Source organism: Carettochelys insculpta, chromosome 4 (genome assembly GCF_033958435.1).
Source record: "Carettochelys insculpta isolate YL-2023 chromosome 4, ASM3395843v1, whole genome shotgun sequence".
In the NCBI taxonomy this organism is placed as follows: domain Eukaryota; kingdom Metazoa; phylum Chordata; order Testudines; family Carettochelyidae; genus Carettochelys; species Carettochelys insculpta.
In genome coordinates this window covers 50965623-50981173 of record NC_134140.1, presented here as the reverse complement: position 1 = coordinate 50981173, position 15551 = coordinate 50965623, and the positions used below count along the sequence as shown (strand labels likewise).

The 15551-nt window shown below is 41.3% G+C and overlaps 1 protein-coding gene across 1 annotated transcript in view; it reads left to right on the top strand.

The window, feature by feature from the left end:
• NMU (neuromedin U) overlaps nt 1-12063 on the top strand; it is a 147658-nt gene extending 135595 nt beyond the window's left edge. Inside the window, exons 9-11 of the mRNA XM_074991817.1 lie at nt 7350-7403; nt 10074-10113; nt 11933-12063. Coding sequence (XP_074847918.1) covers nt 7350-7403; nt 10074-10109 — 90 coding nt within the window. The 3' untranslated portion in view covers nt 10110-10113; nt 11933-12063. The remainder of the gene's footprint in view (nt 1-7349; nt 7404-10073; nt 10114-11932) is intronic.
• Nucleotides 12064-15551: the final 3488 nt, after the last annotated feature.

Below are 15551 nucleotides of genomic sequence, written 5' to 3'. Positions count from 1 at the left end.
GTTCAGTTAAAAGAAAGAAGCATCTGCCAAAAGAAGAATAGCACCTGTCGTCTATGGCATAAAGTATCATCAACGTGTGCTTTTTTGTGGTAAATAAGTTTTAAATGTGGTTCAATAATGCTACTCCAGGGCTGGATTCTGAATATAGAAGTTTATCTTTATTATAATGAGCTAAAAACTCTATACATGGGCTAACTGCTGCTCCCACCAACACAGTGAAATGCAAGGAAATTTTAACTGAGATCTTAATTTCAAATCCCTGAATTCAAGGGTGTTTGGACCTAAGATTTCAACTGGATCCCTTTATAGAGAGATGAGTCCTATCTTTCATCAGACACCTGTTTTACTTTTACTTCAGTTGAACCGTTGCTTATTGACATTGATGTGAAAGATGAATCCAGTACATAAGTCAGATTCATGGTGTCATAATTATAGCTTCTCAGTGTGGTGATACATTGAACCTCTAAAGTGATAGTGACATGCTTGGTGCACCATAACTCAGAGCCAAACTTTGGTGTCAAAGTTGTACATATTCCACTGGGAACAATTAATTGCATTCTGGAGGGCACATTCTTCTTCAGAGTCTTTAGGTCTTCAGAGCAACAATAGAGTTAATCCTGGGGGAAACATTACAAAATGCCGTCTTCCTGGCTAGCTTTCTGACTTACTAAATGAGAACTCTGTTCTCAGCATCTGATGTAGATTCTTCATGAGAGGATGGAAAATGAGGAAGTGACTGAGGAACACTGAGCTTACAAACAGATTTGTCTCTCTCCTTTATAAAGAAGCATATCAGGTATCATCATGCAATCGTGTAACAGTATTAAGCATGAGCGGATTTACACTTTGAGTGAAATATGCTATTAATTTATATTCTTTACGTGCAATTGTTTATGCACATTTTTGTTCCATCTGTGGATCATTCAGTTAACTCTGTGTAGTTTTAATACCCAGAAATGTCTTGACAAAGAATTCAGACAGCAGGGAAGCACACTCTATCCATTCTGAATGGCTGCTTGCTTAATAAAAAAAAGTTTGTATTGATATCCTTTCCCCTTTGGCTCTGCAAAACAGGAGCTCCATTTGAAGTTAGGGAATTTTGCAAAACATGAAATCTTCTGCTCTTTTCTGGGAAGTAACTTATTTCTTGTTACATTATAAGAATCTAATTTTATTGCCTATTTATTCTATATTAATTCTAGTTTTGGTTCTATTTGTTAGTCCAAATTCCAGTTGAATTCCATTACAGCATCTGAATCAGTACATCTCCCTACTCCTTTTTTTTCTACTCCCCACATCTGATGATTTTACAGCATTTTTTTCTTTGTTTTCACACATCTCCAAAAATTCACTTGTAGTTCACATTTCCAAACAACTGATGAAAAGATTTTTAAAATCAGAATTAATTTAGATTAGGTGATTTTATTGCATATTGAAGCCTTCTCTTCCCTGCTTCTTAAATGTTCTTCATTCTGATAAGTGTCTTTCATATACTTTAAAAGTTCACTGCATTATAAAAACAACTTGTATAATATTTTATTTTTCTTACTAGCAGGCTACTATTAAAGTAGTTCTTGTACATCTTTAGCATATTCTCTCTAGGTTTCTTGGGAGAAGAACAAATTTCTCATAGGAAGGAGGACGTTGAATTTTTATCACTTGCCATGCATTTTTTCCAAAAGACATTCATAAGTCAAAAAAAGAAGTGATACCACACTTAATGACTTGTTTAATGTTTTATTGGTAATGTGATGGGGATAGGTTTACCAGTGGCATTGCCTACTCTTTGTCATCAGGCCCTTGGATTTCCCCTCACATTTTCTAATACCTCCTGTTGGCAACTCTGCCAGTACTCAGACACCCTGTCTTTTGTTGGTTGGTAATGCAGTCAAGTTGCCAGTTTAGCTCAGCCTCTCTTTTGGAGTACCAGTGTCCAAAGAACTGCGGAGGGCTTGGCAGCCTTGTGATTAGAGTGACCATATTTGCCTATGGGAAAATGGGATATCTTGTGGAGCAGACCTGATCCACACCCCTGCAGAGATGGCTGATCCAATCACTTGAGCCCTGCCTCCCATCTTGCACACAGCTAGTATTGCAGCTCCCCCTGCACATGTTCCTCCACACTCCCCCATTCTGAAAAAAGTGGGCATTTATTCTGTTTGTTGACAAGAGCAAATGAGACAAATATCCACCTTTTGGCAAAAAGTTGAGACAGCTGGGATTGGACTTAAAAAAGAGACTGTGCTGGCCACAGTGGGATGTATGGTCACCCTACTTATGACAGGGAAGGACGCTCTAGCTATTAACCTATTTAGGTAGCTCATCCTTGCCATGAGGCTGTGTGTCTTTTTTTTCTCTTTACTCCTGAAAGGGTAGAAATAAGGTGTATGTCCCTCTGTGATGAGGATGTTTGATAGGCAAGCCTGGGCCCTCCCAAGCCTCTAGGCTCTGCCCCAGAGCCCTATGAGAGGCAAACAATGTTAGAAACCAGGGCATGCCTCAAGACTGCTATCTTAATAAGGACTGTGAGGCTGGAGATAATAGGAAGTGACCCAGGAAGGCAAAGGAAAAGAACAGGACAACTGAACCTTCAGCCTGCCTGGTCCCAGCTGGTAGTCTTTTCCTCCGAATTGGAGACATCTGTGACAGCATTGGTCAGGAGCAATCAGGGTATATCTGTCTTATTTCTCCATGTCAGTTGTTTGCTCCCCCCCCCGCACTTTTTTTTTTTTTTAAGCTTATTCCTTTAGCTCCAGGATACAGGAGAATGGAGTCAGCTGATCTCAGAATCCTTCCTTACACCCTCAGTTCTAGCATCAGATTTGTATATTGGACCATATTAAAATGTGTACTTCTCCAGGCCCAACTTTAGAGCAAGGTGGCTGCCTTGGATACTGCACCTTCAGGGCCCTGCACTCCAATTGACTATAGCCAGACCTGCTGATGAGGGAGGTAGGGAGTGGGCAGTTACACTGTTTCAAAGGGGCCCGGAGGTCTAGCTGCCGCCACTACTTCAGCAGTGGTGGCAGCTGAAGCTCTAGGCCCCTTTGAATTGCTCCAGAAGCGCCACTCCACTGATCTGCATGGCCTGGGGTTTGTAGGGTGCCCAGCAGCATGATCTGAGCAATGCTAAAATTTGACTCACCTAGGCCCTGCTCCTTCCAGGAGGCACAAAACTGGGCCCCTACCCTTTCCCCAGGGGCTGTGTTAGCTGTCTGCCCCACTGACTATAGAATCCACTGCTCGCTGTCTGGACCTCACTGTCTGCATACCACCTTGGACTCCACAATCTCTTTGGCTCGGCCTGCACTTGTGAATAACTTGCTATTGAGCCTATAACACTTCAAGAGATTTGAAACTTCAGTGTCTTAGTGTCCAGTGTTTATCACTGGAGCTCTTACTGACTAACTGGCAGAGGAGTGAAGTTCTGGAACAGCTTTCCAAGAGAGTAATGGGGACGCAACCCTAACTTGTTTCAAGACTAAGCATGGTAATTTATGGAGCTGAGGGTATGATGAAGTTGCTTACAGTGGCGCATAACTATTAGTAAATATTTCCAATCACCAGAGATGGGACACTAAATAGTGAGGGCTCTAGTGTTACTACAGATAATTCTTTCCTGGGTGTTTGGTGGGTGTCAGGGTCTAACTGCCATATTTGAAGTTAAATTTTAGTGGACTGGCAGAGACACTGGGGTCATTTGGTGGTTTTAAGTAGAGCACTTGGTGGATTTTTTTTTTAACAAAGTCATTAAAGAAAGAGTGAACTTTAAGTTGTTAATGCAAGAATGGAGCACTTCAGTAACTCAGCCAGAGGTTTTGGGCCTATTATAAGAGGGGCTGGGAGAGCTTCTGTGGCTTGTGAGAGGCAGGAGATCGCATTAGATGGCTATGGCAGATTAGATGGCCATGATTAGATGGCCATGATGATCCCTTCTGGATTTAAAATCCATCAGACTTTTTCTTTAAGGAAGCTCTTCTTTTCAGTAATTATTTAAATAGCATCAGTTAGCATTTTAAGATATGGAACAATCCCAATCCTGCCAATTTCAGTTCAGAAACCAGAACAACAGTGGCACTGGAAACTTCGTGTATGGTATTGGAAACCTATTGATGTTAAATTAGTGCAATTTCCATTTGTAGACAAGGCCTCTGTGTGAAGAATCTGTAGTTTTAGATACAGTTACTGTGGATTTGTCTAATAGACATGGTTATATCAGTTACAGCCCTGAGGTATAATAGACTGGTATGCTCGTATGGAAGATGATGGAGCAACATTTTCTATAGGAAGCTTTACGCAAACCTCAAGAAAATAATGACATTGTGCATTCCATCTGGGAAGCATACTACTGAGTCCTCTTTTGGTCTTGTCCCTCAATATTTCTTTTAGCACAACTGTTCTAGTCAAAGATGCTCATTAATATTCAAGAACAAAAGATTGCCTCTGGAGGATATTAACTTCTTAAAATATATCTTCTCTCAGACTAGTAGGGAACACAGACATTAGACAGGGCCTTTTCTGCAGAATACATTTGAAGAACACTAGATTACCCAGTCTACTTCTGAATAGGGACTAATCCATACAGTAAAGAGATGTATCCTACAGCAAGATCCAGGTGTAAACTGACACTGAAGTGTTGTGCTTACAATTGCGAGTCAGAGTTGCTGGAGAACAATGCGTAGGGTGGGCCTGTTTGCCGCATTCCTCTGTTATGCACTGATGTCTTGGGATATATCCATTCAAATTAGGTCAATGACAGTCAGTTGAAGAGAAAAAACGGTTAAGTTGTTGAGTGTCCATGCATCTGTGACTCACTGAATTTTGATTTTTAAATACGAGTTCTTGAGCAAAAGCTCCTGAAAATACTATAAAGAACCACCCTATATATTCAGGCTGTGAGTTGATGGTCTCCGTGGCAGGGGGTGCGGTTGGGGGGGATGACACTGAACTTTGTGGTAGTATATGTAACACTTTAACAACTATTTGATCTTTTTTATCTGTTCTCTGCAAGTTCTGATTTTAATTATTGGTGTTTGATAGTATGACATACTTTTTTTTAATTCTCTTTCACCATCTCCTGAAAAAGTTGTGCTCTTGCTGGACCTATAAATATATCAGGCTTATTTACTCTGCTAGGTTCTCTGGCAACACTTTCTTTCATTGTCACACCTACCCAAGAACTAGAAATGTTCACGTGAAACCCCCCAATCTGCTATCATTGTGACAGGAAAATACAAAGCTTTGACTAAATGAGAACTTTGCCATTGATTTCAATGGGGTCACAGTTTCCTCTGTTTACACATTGCAACTTCCCTGCTTCCTCTCTCTCCCCCATTTGTTAGAAACTTGTAGGCTGCTGCTCCCTTTAAAGATTGTACATCTCAAACTATGTGGAAGAGGAAAATAGAGGTGGCTTGGCACTGTTATTGTATCTTTTATTATTTTATAGCTACCCATCTTTACGTATTTCTTTCCCCTTAACCTATGTAACATGCATTCCTGTAGCACAACTCACATTTTATGTATATAAAAATATGTAAGCCAGAGAAACCACTTAAAACACTGTTAGTTTTTTTGAAATAATAACTAGTGTGGCTGGTGTAAATACATAATTCTAGAAAGAAGCATGTGATAAATAAAACCATACAGGCAAGGCAATCTCTGTAGGTTTAAAGCAATAACTGGTCCATGGTGATATGGTGAACCCTGTGACAATCAAAACAGGGTTGTAACATGCTTTACAAGACTTAAAAAATTATGTACCATTTACTTTATTGGAGAGGTTCCTTGGGATTGGTGAGTTCTACGATTGAAGGTACCTGGGCCATCCTGACCAAAGGAGTCCTCTGGGTGCTGTTTTAGACTTCTAATAATATTGAGAATGAATAAAACGTGGCTTTATGTTGGTTAATTTTATTATTGTAACTTCAGTTATACCCAGAGACATTGGTTGATATCAGAGGTGGTTGGGAGAGTTCATGAGAAATGGGTGAACCTAGATTTAGTGGTGTTAGTTCCAACCTTATGCTTCTCCTATTTTGCCATTGAATTTTGATTGGATTAATGTTGCACAAAAATTATCTGTATGAAATATCTATTGTCAAAATGGACTCTAAATATTGGTCTTGGTCCTCCTTTCTATCTACTAAGAACAGAATGAAGAATAATAGTTCCTGTCCTTGACTATATTTTTTTGGGGGGCGATTATTTTAACTGAAGTCACGGCTAGGTAGCAGTTGGCCAGATCTAGTGGGCAGATTAGGACTCCACAATCAGGAGATCAGAAGAAGGAGAGAAACTAGAGGTCACACATGGAAATCAGAGTCAGTCTGGTCAGGATGCCAAGGGACCAGATCCAGGAGACAGCTAGAGGTCAGGAACAACAAACTCAGATATCAGGAAGCACAGGTCAAGCCAGGTCAGAGTACCAGGAAATCAAGTGCAGAATGGTGGAAACCCATTTTTGGATAGCTTCCTGTTCCTGATACTGCCTTAAGAAGGGCCAGAGGGCCAATCAGGTGTTCTTGGACTCTGCCAATAGCTCCTCAGGAGCAGAGCTCAAACTGGGGCAGGGCTTTGTGGTCTTAAATGTGCAAGTGACAGACATCTGCTTATATCAGACCTGAGATTCCCACCCATTGCTCATGACACCTACAAATTCTCTACATAAGGAATTCTCATGGAACCAAAGGAGAATTCCACGTCTAGAGGGATTGCAGGCCTGGGATTTATGAGACAAAAAGGAATTTATTTAGTCAGTCTTGTTAGATAGTTGACTTTTAGGGTCCTGAACAGGTTCAGAGGTCACAACAACCCTCCTTTTTGGCACCCAGACTTGGAAAGGAAGAGAGTGCCGAAGCCCAGAATTCTGAGAAGTCTCAAGTTGTCCCTGAGTACAGCTACAAATATAAGTGCTGCAACTTGGAAGGTCAAAGATGAATTATGTTCATCTATGTTGGTGTATTTCTAGAACAATTCTGATTCAATTAAGTCAGAACTGAAAACAAAATTTTGCCCTCAAATGTTAAAAGGTTATTTCTGGTTAAAAATATTTCTGAAGATGAGTTCTTGTATTGTCTAAGGGGAGAATTATATATAAAACATGCCTATTATGGCATCAGATGAAATAGTAGTACTGTGTAATGGTTTTATTAGGTATACAGACAGCTTCGTGTGTGTTAAAGGGAAACTGCTAGAAACTCTCTCTCTCCATCTCAATGATGAAATGAAGTTAAATACAAATAGTGTACAATTTTATTTTTTCCTTGGTGAATTCAGAATATTGGGGTAATTTTCTTTAGTGGGATTATTCTATTTTGTGTGTTTTTGAAATGCATTGTTTGTTTCAGGAGGATCTTCAAGGACCCACAGGAATTCAAAGCAGGGGCTACTTTTTGTTCAGGGTATGGTTTTGTCTGTGTTTTTTCTCCCACCTCCTCACACTGTTAGACTGCAGAAAGTACAGTGTTCAACATCAGTGAGATCCCAGCTAGCTTGTTTCCATTGCAGCACTCATGGTAGGAAATGTGTTCCCATTGTAAACACCTAGCCTTTTTTCAAGGTGCTCAGTATTTGCTACTTCTGTTGAACTCTATTGGCAAATCCTATAGGGCAGGGAATATGTATTTGTACAGTGGCTAGCACAGTAGGGCCTGAATAGATCATTTGGATGCTACTGCAATATAAATATATCTCAATGTGTAGTGAGTGCTGAGTGCTAAGTGTTTTTCAGGATTAGATAGTAATTTGATTGATTTGTACATATTTATCCCTTACAGAAGTGTGTGTCAGTCTATTGACTTGGCAAAATTTTTCCCTACAAGCCAATTGAAAAATGCTTTTAATATAATATCTGAAATCATGTCTAAACATGATTTTTCTAAATCTTCCACCAAACTTTTCCATGGTAAGAAATTACAGCGAAGTGCATATATAAAAAAACCTTATCAGAGTGCACTTTAGGGGATGTCTATACTTACTGGAAGATTGACACATTTAGGTCCATCTTCCAGAGTGTGTTTTTTTTTTTTTTTTTTTTTTTTTTTTCTTCTTAAATTATAAAGCTGGCTGGCAAATGGTACACACGTTTTAAGGTGTTACCTCTCTCTTTATAAAAGTGGGAGTTAGAGATGATTTACTGAAAGGGTCTAAACAAACATAAGGGTAACAGAAACACTGATGTATTGTATATGTCAGATGAATGGTAGCCATTCTGGGCCTGAACCAGCTCCCATTACAGTCCGTGGGAGACGTTCCATTGACTTTAAAGGACACTGAATCAGCCCCTTACTGAGTATGAAGAATTAGTGAAAGCATACACCAGTGAGAGGGTGGAAAGGGTATAGCAAGAAAGCAAATAACTGGTGTAAAATAAATGAAACTAACACACTAAGCCAGTCATGTAGAATTCACAAGTGTACTATTAGGACTAAAATTTTAATTTCTTTGAGTATCTTTGTCTGTACATTGCCATGAATACCGATGACACCACAATAATAACTTAGCATTATACTTCTGTCTACTAAGAACAGAATGAAGAATAATAGTTCCTATCCTTGACTATATTTTTTTTTTATTTTAGCTGAAGTTAGTTAGTTTGGATGAAATATAGTAGAATTCTAGAAAAAAGGAGTCTGGTTTGCCAGTATACTCACAAGTTGGGTTTATCAATATGCTGTTACAGTGTGTCCTAAAGTTACCAAATTCAAATTCTGGAGTACTAAGTAGAGAAATGAATTCCAAAGCCAGCGATGCCTCACTGATAATTCTCCGCTGCAACCCCCTTTTCATCTTATAGGGGTCTTGCAATTCACGTGCTTCAGAGGACCTGAACTGTACCTGTAACTCTTGAGGAGGAAGGTTTGGTAGGCTCTCCAACATATAAAACACATAGCATTCAAGGTTCTAAGGTAAAACACACCTAACGCTAACCCAGATTAATCACTGATGAGAGAATGCAGGTGTGAAGTACCGCACTGATATTGTGGGCAATGTTCCCTCTCATTTTTTCCACCCATGTGCGGAATTGCATTTGTTATGGGTGCTGAGGCATGTGTGGATATGCACCACCAGTAGAAATACATGGTGCCAGCTGTGAGAGGTTGTGGGTGGTCTGCTAATCAGCTGGGTGGCACATGAATCTCTCCTGGGTGGCCACCCAAGTGCTCAGTTTATATGGAACACTGGCTGTGTGTATTCTGCACTAGCAACACTAGACAAATAGCAAAAGTTTAGTCCGATTGGCAGTGCATTGACATTATGTAGCTGTTGAAGTCCAGATAATCATGAGGAGAGCTGTGTGGGAAGGGAGTAAAAAAATCTGACTTTTTTTCCTTCCCTTTGCAAACTCAAACAAACCTAGGCCTCCAGCTAGTCTAGCCCTCCATTTTTAACAGTTATAATTTTGCTGTATAACCCATTGTTTAAACATGGAAAAGCATAGAATGAGATTAACATTGTGTTTATCTTTTATGATCACCCTAATGCAGAGAAGGTATTGTGTAAGGTATCAGAGAAAGGTATTGTGTAAGGCTACATCTAGACTTCAGGGATTTGTCAGCAGAAGCGTGTGTCAGAAGATCTCTTGCAACAAAACTTCTGTCGACAGATCACAGCCAGACCGCAAAGCGGATTGAAAGCACAATCTGCTCTGTCGGCAGAGCAGCTGTATTGTCTGGCTGCTGTAGCAGCAAAACGGCCAGCCAGAGCCACAGCAGACAGGGTTGTGTGGTGTCCCAGAGGACTTTTCTATAGACAGAAGGCCCTCCAGAATGCACAAACTGAGGTTTTGTTGACAGATCTGTCAGCAGTGGCATTCTTCCTCATGGCAAGTGGGGTATGGCTGTCAACAGAAGTACTGCATTCTGTCGACTTTCTGTTGATCAAACATGCTTGGAAATCTGGATGCTCCATGGGTTTTGTCGACAAAACCCTTTAATCAAGACATAGCCTAAAAGTTATGATGCAACTCAAGGGATTTGCAAAATGCAGATGATAGGGGATTACTATTGGACCGTCCTCTTTCAACCCTGTATGTTTTTATAAAAACTTACAATGTATGTATTGTTTTCCAGCCACGCAATGGAAGGAGGTCAGCAGGTTTCCGCTGAAAAGGTATTTATTTAATATTAAAATTCACATCCAAATCCTGCTCCCATTATACAGATAAACCAAGGTCCACATCTTAAAGCTCACTAATTTGGGTGCCACCTCTTTAAGGTAACCAACATGAGATCTCTATGGCCTGATTTTTCAGAATTGCTGAACACCCACATCTCACACTGAAGTCAGTGGGCACTTGAGATGCTTAATATCTCTAAGGCTGTATCTACACTTGGAGCACCAGGTGTGATTCATAAGTCAAGCAGACATAATTCGAATCAGTTGTCTTCAGGGGTAGGACACTAAAAATAGGATAGCTCTGGTAGCATTGACAGTGACTGGCCCAGGCTGACCGTCCTGAATATAAACCCACCAGGATATGACGAGTACATACTTGATGAGTAGTCTATGCTGCCACAGCTACACTCCTATTTTTAGCTTAAGTCAGAGGTAGTGCTGAGTATGTCTATCTGACGTGGGAATCCCATCCCCTGCTCCCAGTGCATGGTTGATTAAAATTCAGGCCCTATGTATGTCAGCTAAAAATCTGAGACACCTAAAATATGTGGACAGGTAGGAAAGTTACTTGCCAGTGACCTTATATAAACCAGACAGAATCCAACGTAACTAGGAACCTGAAAATCAAGTTAGTAGAGTTAAGGCCAGTGGCAGTTTAAAAAAAAAAATTGAAATTGTAATCTGAAAATTTTTATCAACATTTAAAGAAGAATTAAAAGGTGTAATCTGGCAGATTTACTGCCATGGTGTTCTCATGGGCCTTTGGCTCAGATGATGATTATAATCAGAAGACTGCTTGTGTGTGTGTGTTCAATGATGTGGGCCCAATGTTCACAGCAGACCCCATGAAACCCGCAAAGACCACAGACCAGAGAAGGATCAAAGGTACCCAGCCAGGCTTATTGTAGAGCAAAGGACAATAACATTTGTTACGTAGACTCTACTGTGCATGTATGTATATGCCACAATGGAATGACTCAGTCAGTTGGAAATTCCATTGGCCACTATGTCAGACAAAGACTGTCCTCCCAAGACACCACTTTATCCACAGTCAAATCTCACCTTGCTGCTGACGTATCGCCATCTGATGTCAGGTTACCACCCTCTGACGCTATGTAGATACCACCCCTTAACCCTGTACCTCGTGGTTGGATTAGATAATCTCTGATCCATCCCACTATCATTTTAGGCCCTTTCCTGAACCTGGGTCTGTACCTGGGAGGAGTTGGTACCAAGGTCTTTTTTTTTGTTTTGTTTTAAATGTGCTGGTGGTAGCTTGTGATTTCAGCTTATGACCTATTCTCAACCTGTGTCGACTACCAGTTAGTGTTTTGTACTCTGTCCTGTTTGTGCCAGGTTCTGTTATCAGGGGCTTGCCTTTTGCTCACAGGTTAGCTTTGCTTTTAGCCATATTTTGTCCATTGTTAACCTCAGACCAGGCCCGTGTTGCATGGCTTAGGTCTTCATCCTACTGTGACAGGAAACCTCAAAATGACATTTTTATAATTATTTTTCTAAGTAGAACTTCATTACAAATCTCTTTTGCATCAAGGAGAGTTGCATATGTATAATGTGAAGAGAACCAACCTCTTCCTAAATCCAGAGGTCCTTACGAAGACACAACTCACACTGAAACCAAATAAAGACTTCAGGATTGGACTCCAAACAAGTTAGCTGATTGAAAAAAATTGGTGTGGCACATGAAAGATTTCCTTTACCAATACTGTGATTCAGTGTTTGAGTATATTTATTTTATTCATGCAGAATCCAATCATGTAACTGTATTAACAACTATTTGTTTTATTTTCTTCAGGATTTTTACTTATCTAGAAGTAATGCTGTGGAAATGAAGAATACATGGACGTAGTGTTTTACTCACAAAAATTATACCTTACCACTTGTACAATTCTTTTAGAAAAGCACTAGATTGTAAATGTTCCTAAATCAGATTGTTAAAATGACAAATATTTAATTTCTTGAATATAGTAAAATCATCTTAAAATTATTCAACTGATTTTTGTCATGACATATGCAATTGTGTGTAATAAAAATATAAGCAAAAAATTAGTGTAAGATTCCTGCATGTAAAGTACATTGTCCCTACCAGTATTGCTGTACACATTTTTGTTATAAATAAAGGTACTGGGTAGAGAGTTGTTTCAAAGGAGACTTTTTTTTATTTTTATTGAGGAATGTTCTATTATTATTTAAGGCATTTTGAGTGCAGACATTTTTAAGTTAAACTAACATAGACTATTATGTAAAATACAGATTGGTTCCTATGGAGTCTGAGAGTCACGCTTATCTTTACACTACAGCACTGAGTATGCCAGGTAAACAAAAAATAACTCCATTTAAGTCTAGGGTTGTGTAAAGGGGGAAAATCAGCAAGTGCATGCTGAAGTAGAATGAGATTTCATGCACTTCCAATCTGACTTTCATTGTAATGCCACTGTTAAACTACATTATTACAAAACAGTAGTACCCAAAGAGAGAATCTGCAGTGGGAAAGAATGCAAATACTACCATTTAAAAAAATATGTTCCAAGTAATCATTTCATTAGCTTTTAGGAAGGATGAACAAAAACAAAGTGATGATGATCAAAGAATGATTTCTCAACCTTGTTATTTAGATTGGCTATTACATATAATCACAACATCATTGGGTTAACTGGCATAACAGACAATTTAGCCCAGATTGAGGAAGACACTTAAGTGCACCAATGTGGCATCTCTCTCCTATGTGGAGGAAACATAATCCTCACAAGAGCCTAGCATGCATCCCACTCTTCATAGCATGAATCCACATTTGTCTCAAGGTTTGTTTTCAGTAACAAATTAAGTTGCATCAGACCATGATTTTGAGTGGACATGACAATTAACATAATATTAAACATAACAGCACTCCATGTTGAGAAATATTGTGTTTAACACTGCATCTACATATGTAAAAGTTCTTCTCTGAATTATCTGCTACCTTCTGACACAAAAATAAACACAAGTCACTTTCTTCACTGAGTACTAATTTGTATTAACTCTGTGGCCTCAAATGGATCCTCAGGTAATGATCCACTGTGGCCAGAGGCCAGCTCATTGCTGAGCAGCCTAGAAAGGAGATTGTGATGTTGCTAATGCCACGGTCTGTTGGCCTCACCATTGCTTCTAGGATAAAGCAAACTATCCATTGTCTGTATGTGGTACAGTATACTCTGTCAGTGCACCAGCACTGCTATGCTACCAACTGGCCTCCATGAGGGGTAGCAGACATGTAGGAGCTCTGTGAAGCATTCTCACAGCAGTGTATTTTGAATAGTGGGAAGTACAGCTGGCACAGCTCCTCAGGTTCATATTCTAACAGGATGTAACTTCCCAGTATAGCCAAAACCCAAACGCTTAACATTGTATTAGTTACTATACCTCCTCAAACTCAGATAGTAACACAAGCTAATTGGTTAGCAAAGATACCCTCAAAATTATTTACACCACAGTAGAGAATAACCTTCCCAATTTAGCCAATATTGAAAATCCAGGCTCTTCTTGGCTGGAATTCTGAATACCTTCCTGATATGGGCTAGTCTCATTAGAGATTCATTATATGAAATAATCTGTTCCTTCACTGTTAATCAAAACCAAGCATGGTAACAGAACAGACAGTGGTGGTTTTTAACAAAGCTAATAAACATTTGGAATACAGTACATTGAATCCATTCACCACTGCATTGGCTGGCAATGAGCTATGTGTAGCAAACAGCATAGACCAAAATATGGTATTCTCACTCTTTCTTGTTCAGTTATTTGTATTGGTTGTGATTTCTGGTAATGATGTTTCAGCAAAAGAGGAGTGGTACAGCATGAGCTTTTGTATATATTTGTTATATGTTTCAGAAACAAATATTGTAGGCCATGATTCTTCTAACTTTAGGTGCAGAGGGAATAAAAATAGCTGAAACCCCACTAAAATGGACCAAAATCTGTTTGAGTAGCTGCCATGCTTAGCCTTATTTTATGTATTTCTTCTTGAAAAGAATGCTGAATCTCTTGGATCAGGTCAGCTGAGACTCAGAAAGACTGAAGGATCCTGAGCTGTGAAGCCACTGGATACAGTCAGATCGCATAGTATAAAGACATTCAGGAATTACAGTAAAAGTTGCTAACCATTAATCACATTTTGATTTGTTATGAAATCTATTAAAAAAACCAAATAATCACAAGCTCACTGATGGAGGCACATGTGTTTACTATTGGCCAGGGACTTCGGTGATTTAAAAGGGTCCAAGGGCCCCCAGGCTCTGCGGCAGCTGCTAGCAGCCCCTCAGGGCTAAGTCAGGTTTTCAGACACCCTCCCTCTGTGAGGCTCCTGAAAATCTTTATGGCCCTACGAGGTCTGTGTTCTGCCTCAGATACTGACTCCACAGCCCCTACTGGCCAGGAACTGTCACCAGTGGGAGCTGTGGGGCTGATGGCTGTGGACAGCAGCAAACAAAGACTCCATAGCTTTCCCTGCCTAGAAGCTGCTGCCAGAGGAGTGTGCTAGTGGCTTTTGGGAGCCACCTGAGGTAAGCACGACCCCCTGCATCCCAACCCTCTGCCGCAGGCCAGAGCCTGAACCCAAACTCCCTCCCAGAGTTTGAACCCTGCACGCACATCTTTACCCAACCCCTGCCTGAAGGCTGCACCCAAACACCCTGCCAATCTGCTCCCTGCAGCCCTGCCTGCACCCAAATTCCCTCCCAGAGGCTGCACCCAATCTCCCTCCCACGGCCTGCACCCCAACACCCTTCTCCAGCCAGGTGAAAGAGTAAGGCCACGGGAGAGAAAGCGACAGGGACGGGGGATGGAGCCACGGGGTGGGACGGGGACATGGTGTCAAGTAAGGGGCAGGGCAAAGGGTTTTCTCCATTAGGCAGTGGGCAGCCCTGGCTGTGCTGGGAGAGTCCTGCTGGTGCTCGCTGGGCACTAGCCAGCGCAGGTGCGGCCCCGTGCAGATGTGCCCTGCAGGGCGGCGGTGGTATGGACTGCTCTGCCCAGGGAATCGGAACTGCTGTGGGCGGGTCTGAATAACCATGTCGCGACAGGGAGCTCAGCCGCAAAGCTCCGTAGCTGTGCGCGGAGCACCCCGTCCACGCGGCCCCGCCTGCCCCACGCCGCGTTGCTATTTAGCGTTGGTGACCGGCTCTATCGGACCGCTAACCGCCTCCATCTGACCTGTCCCAGAGACTGGGCTCCGATCGCCGCACTGGGCTGTGCGGTGCAGCTGGGGCAAGGGGCCGCGCTGTGTACACGCTGACCCGCCAGGGAGTTCCCAGGCCGCCGCGAACAGGCGTCTCCCGAAGCGCACGCTGGACGCCCGCCGGGCCCCGAAAGCGGGGGGGTTGGGGGGCGGGAAAGCCGGCGGACCCGTTAACCTGGCAGTCACTGCGCTGCAGCGAAGG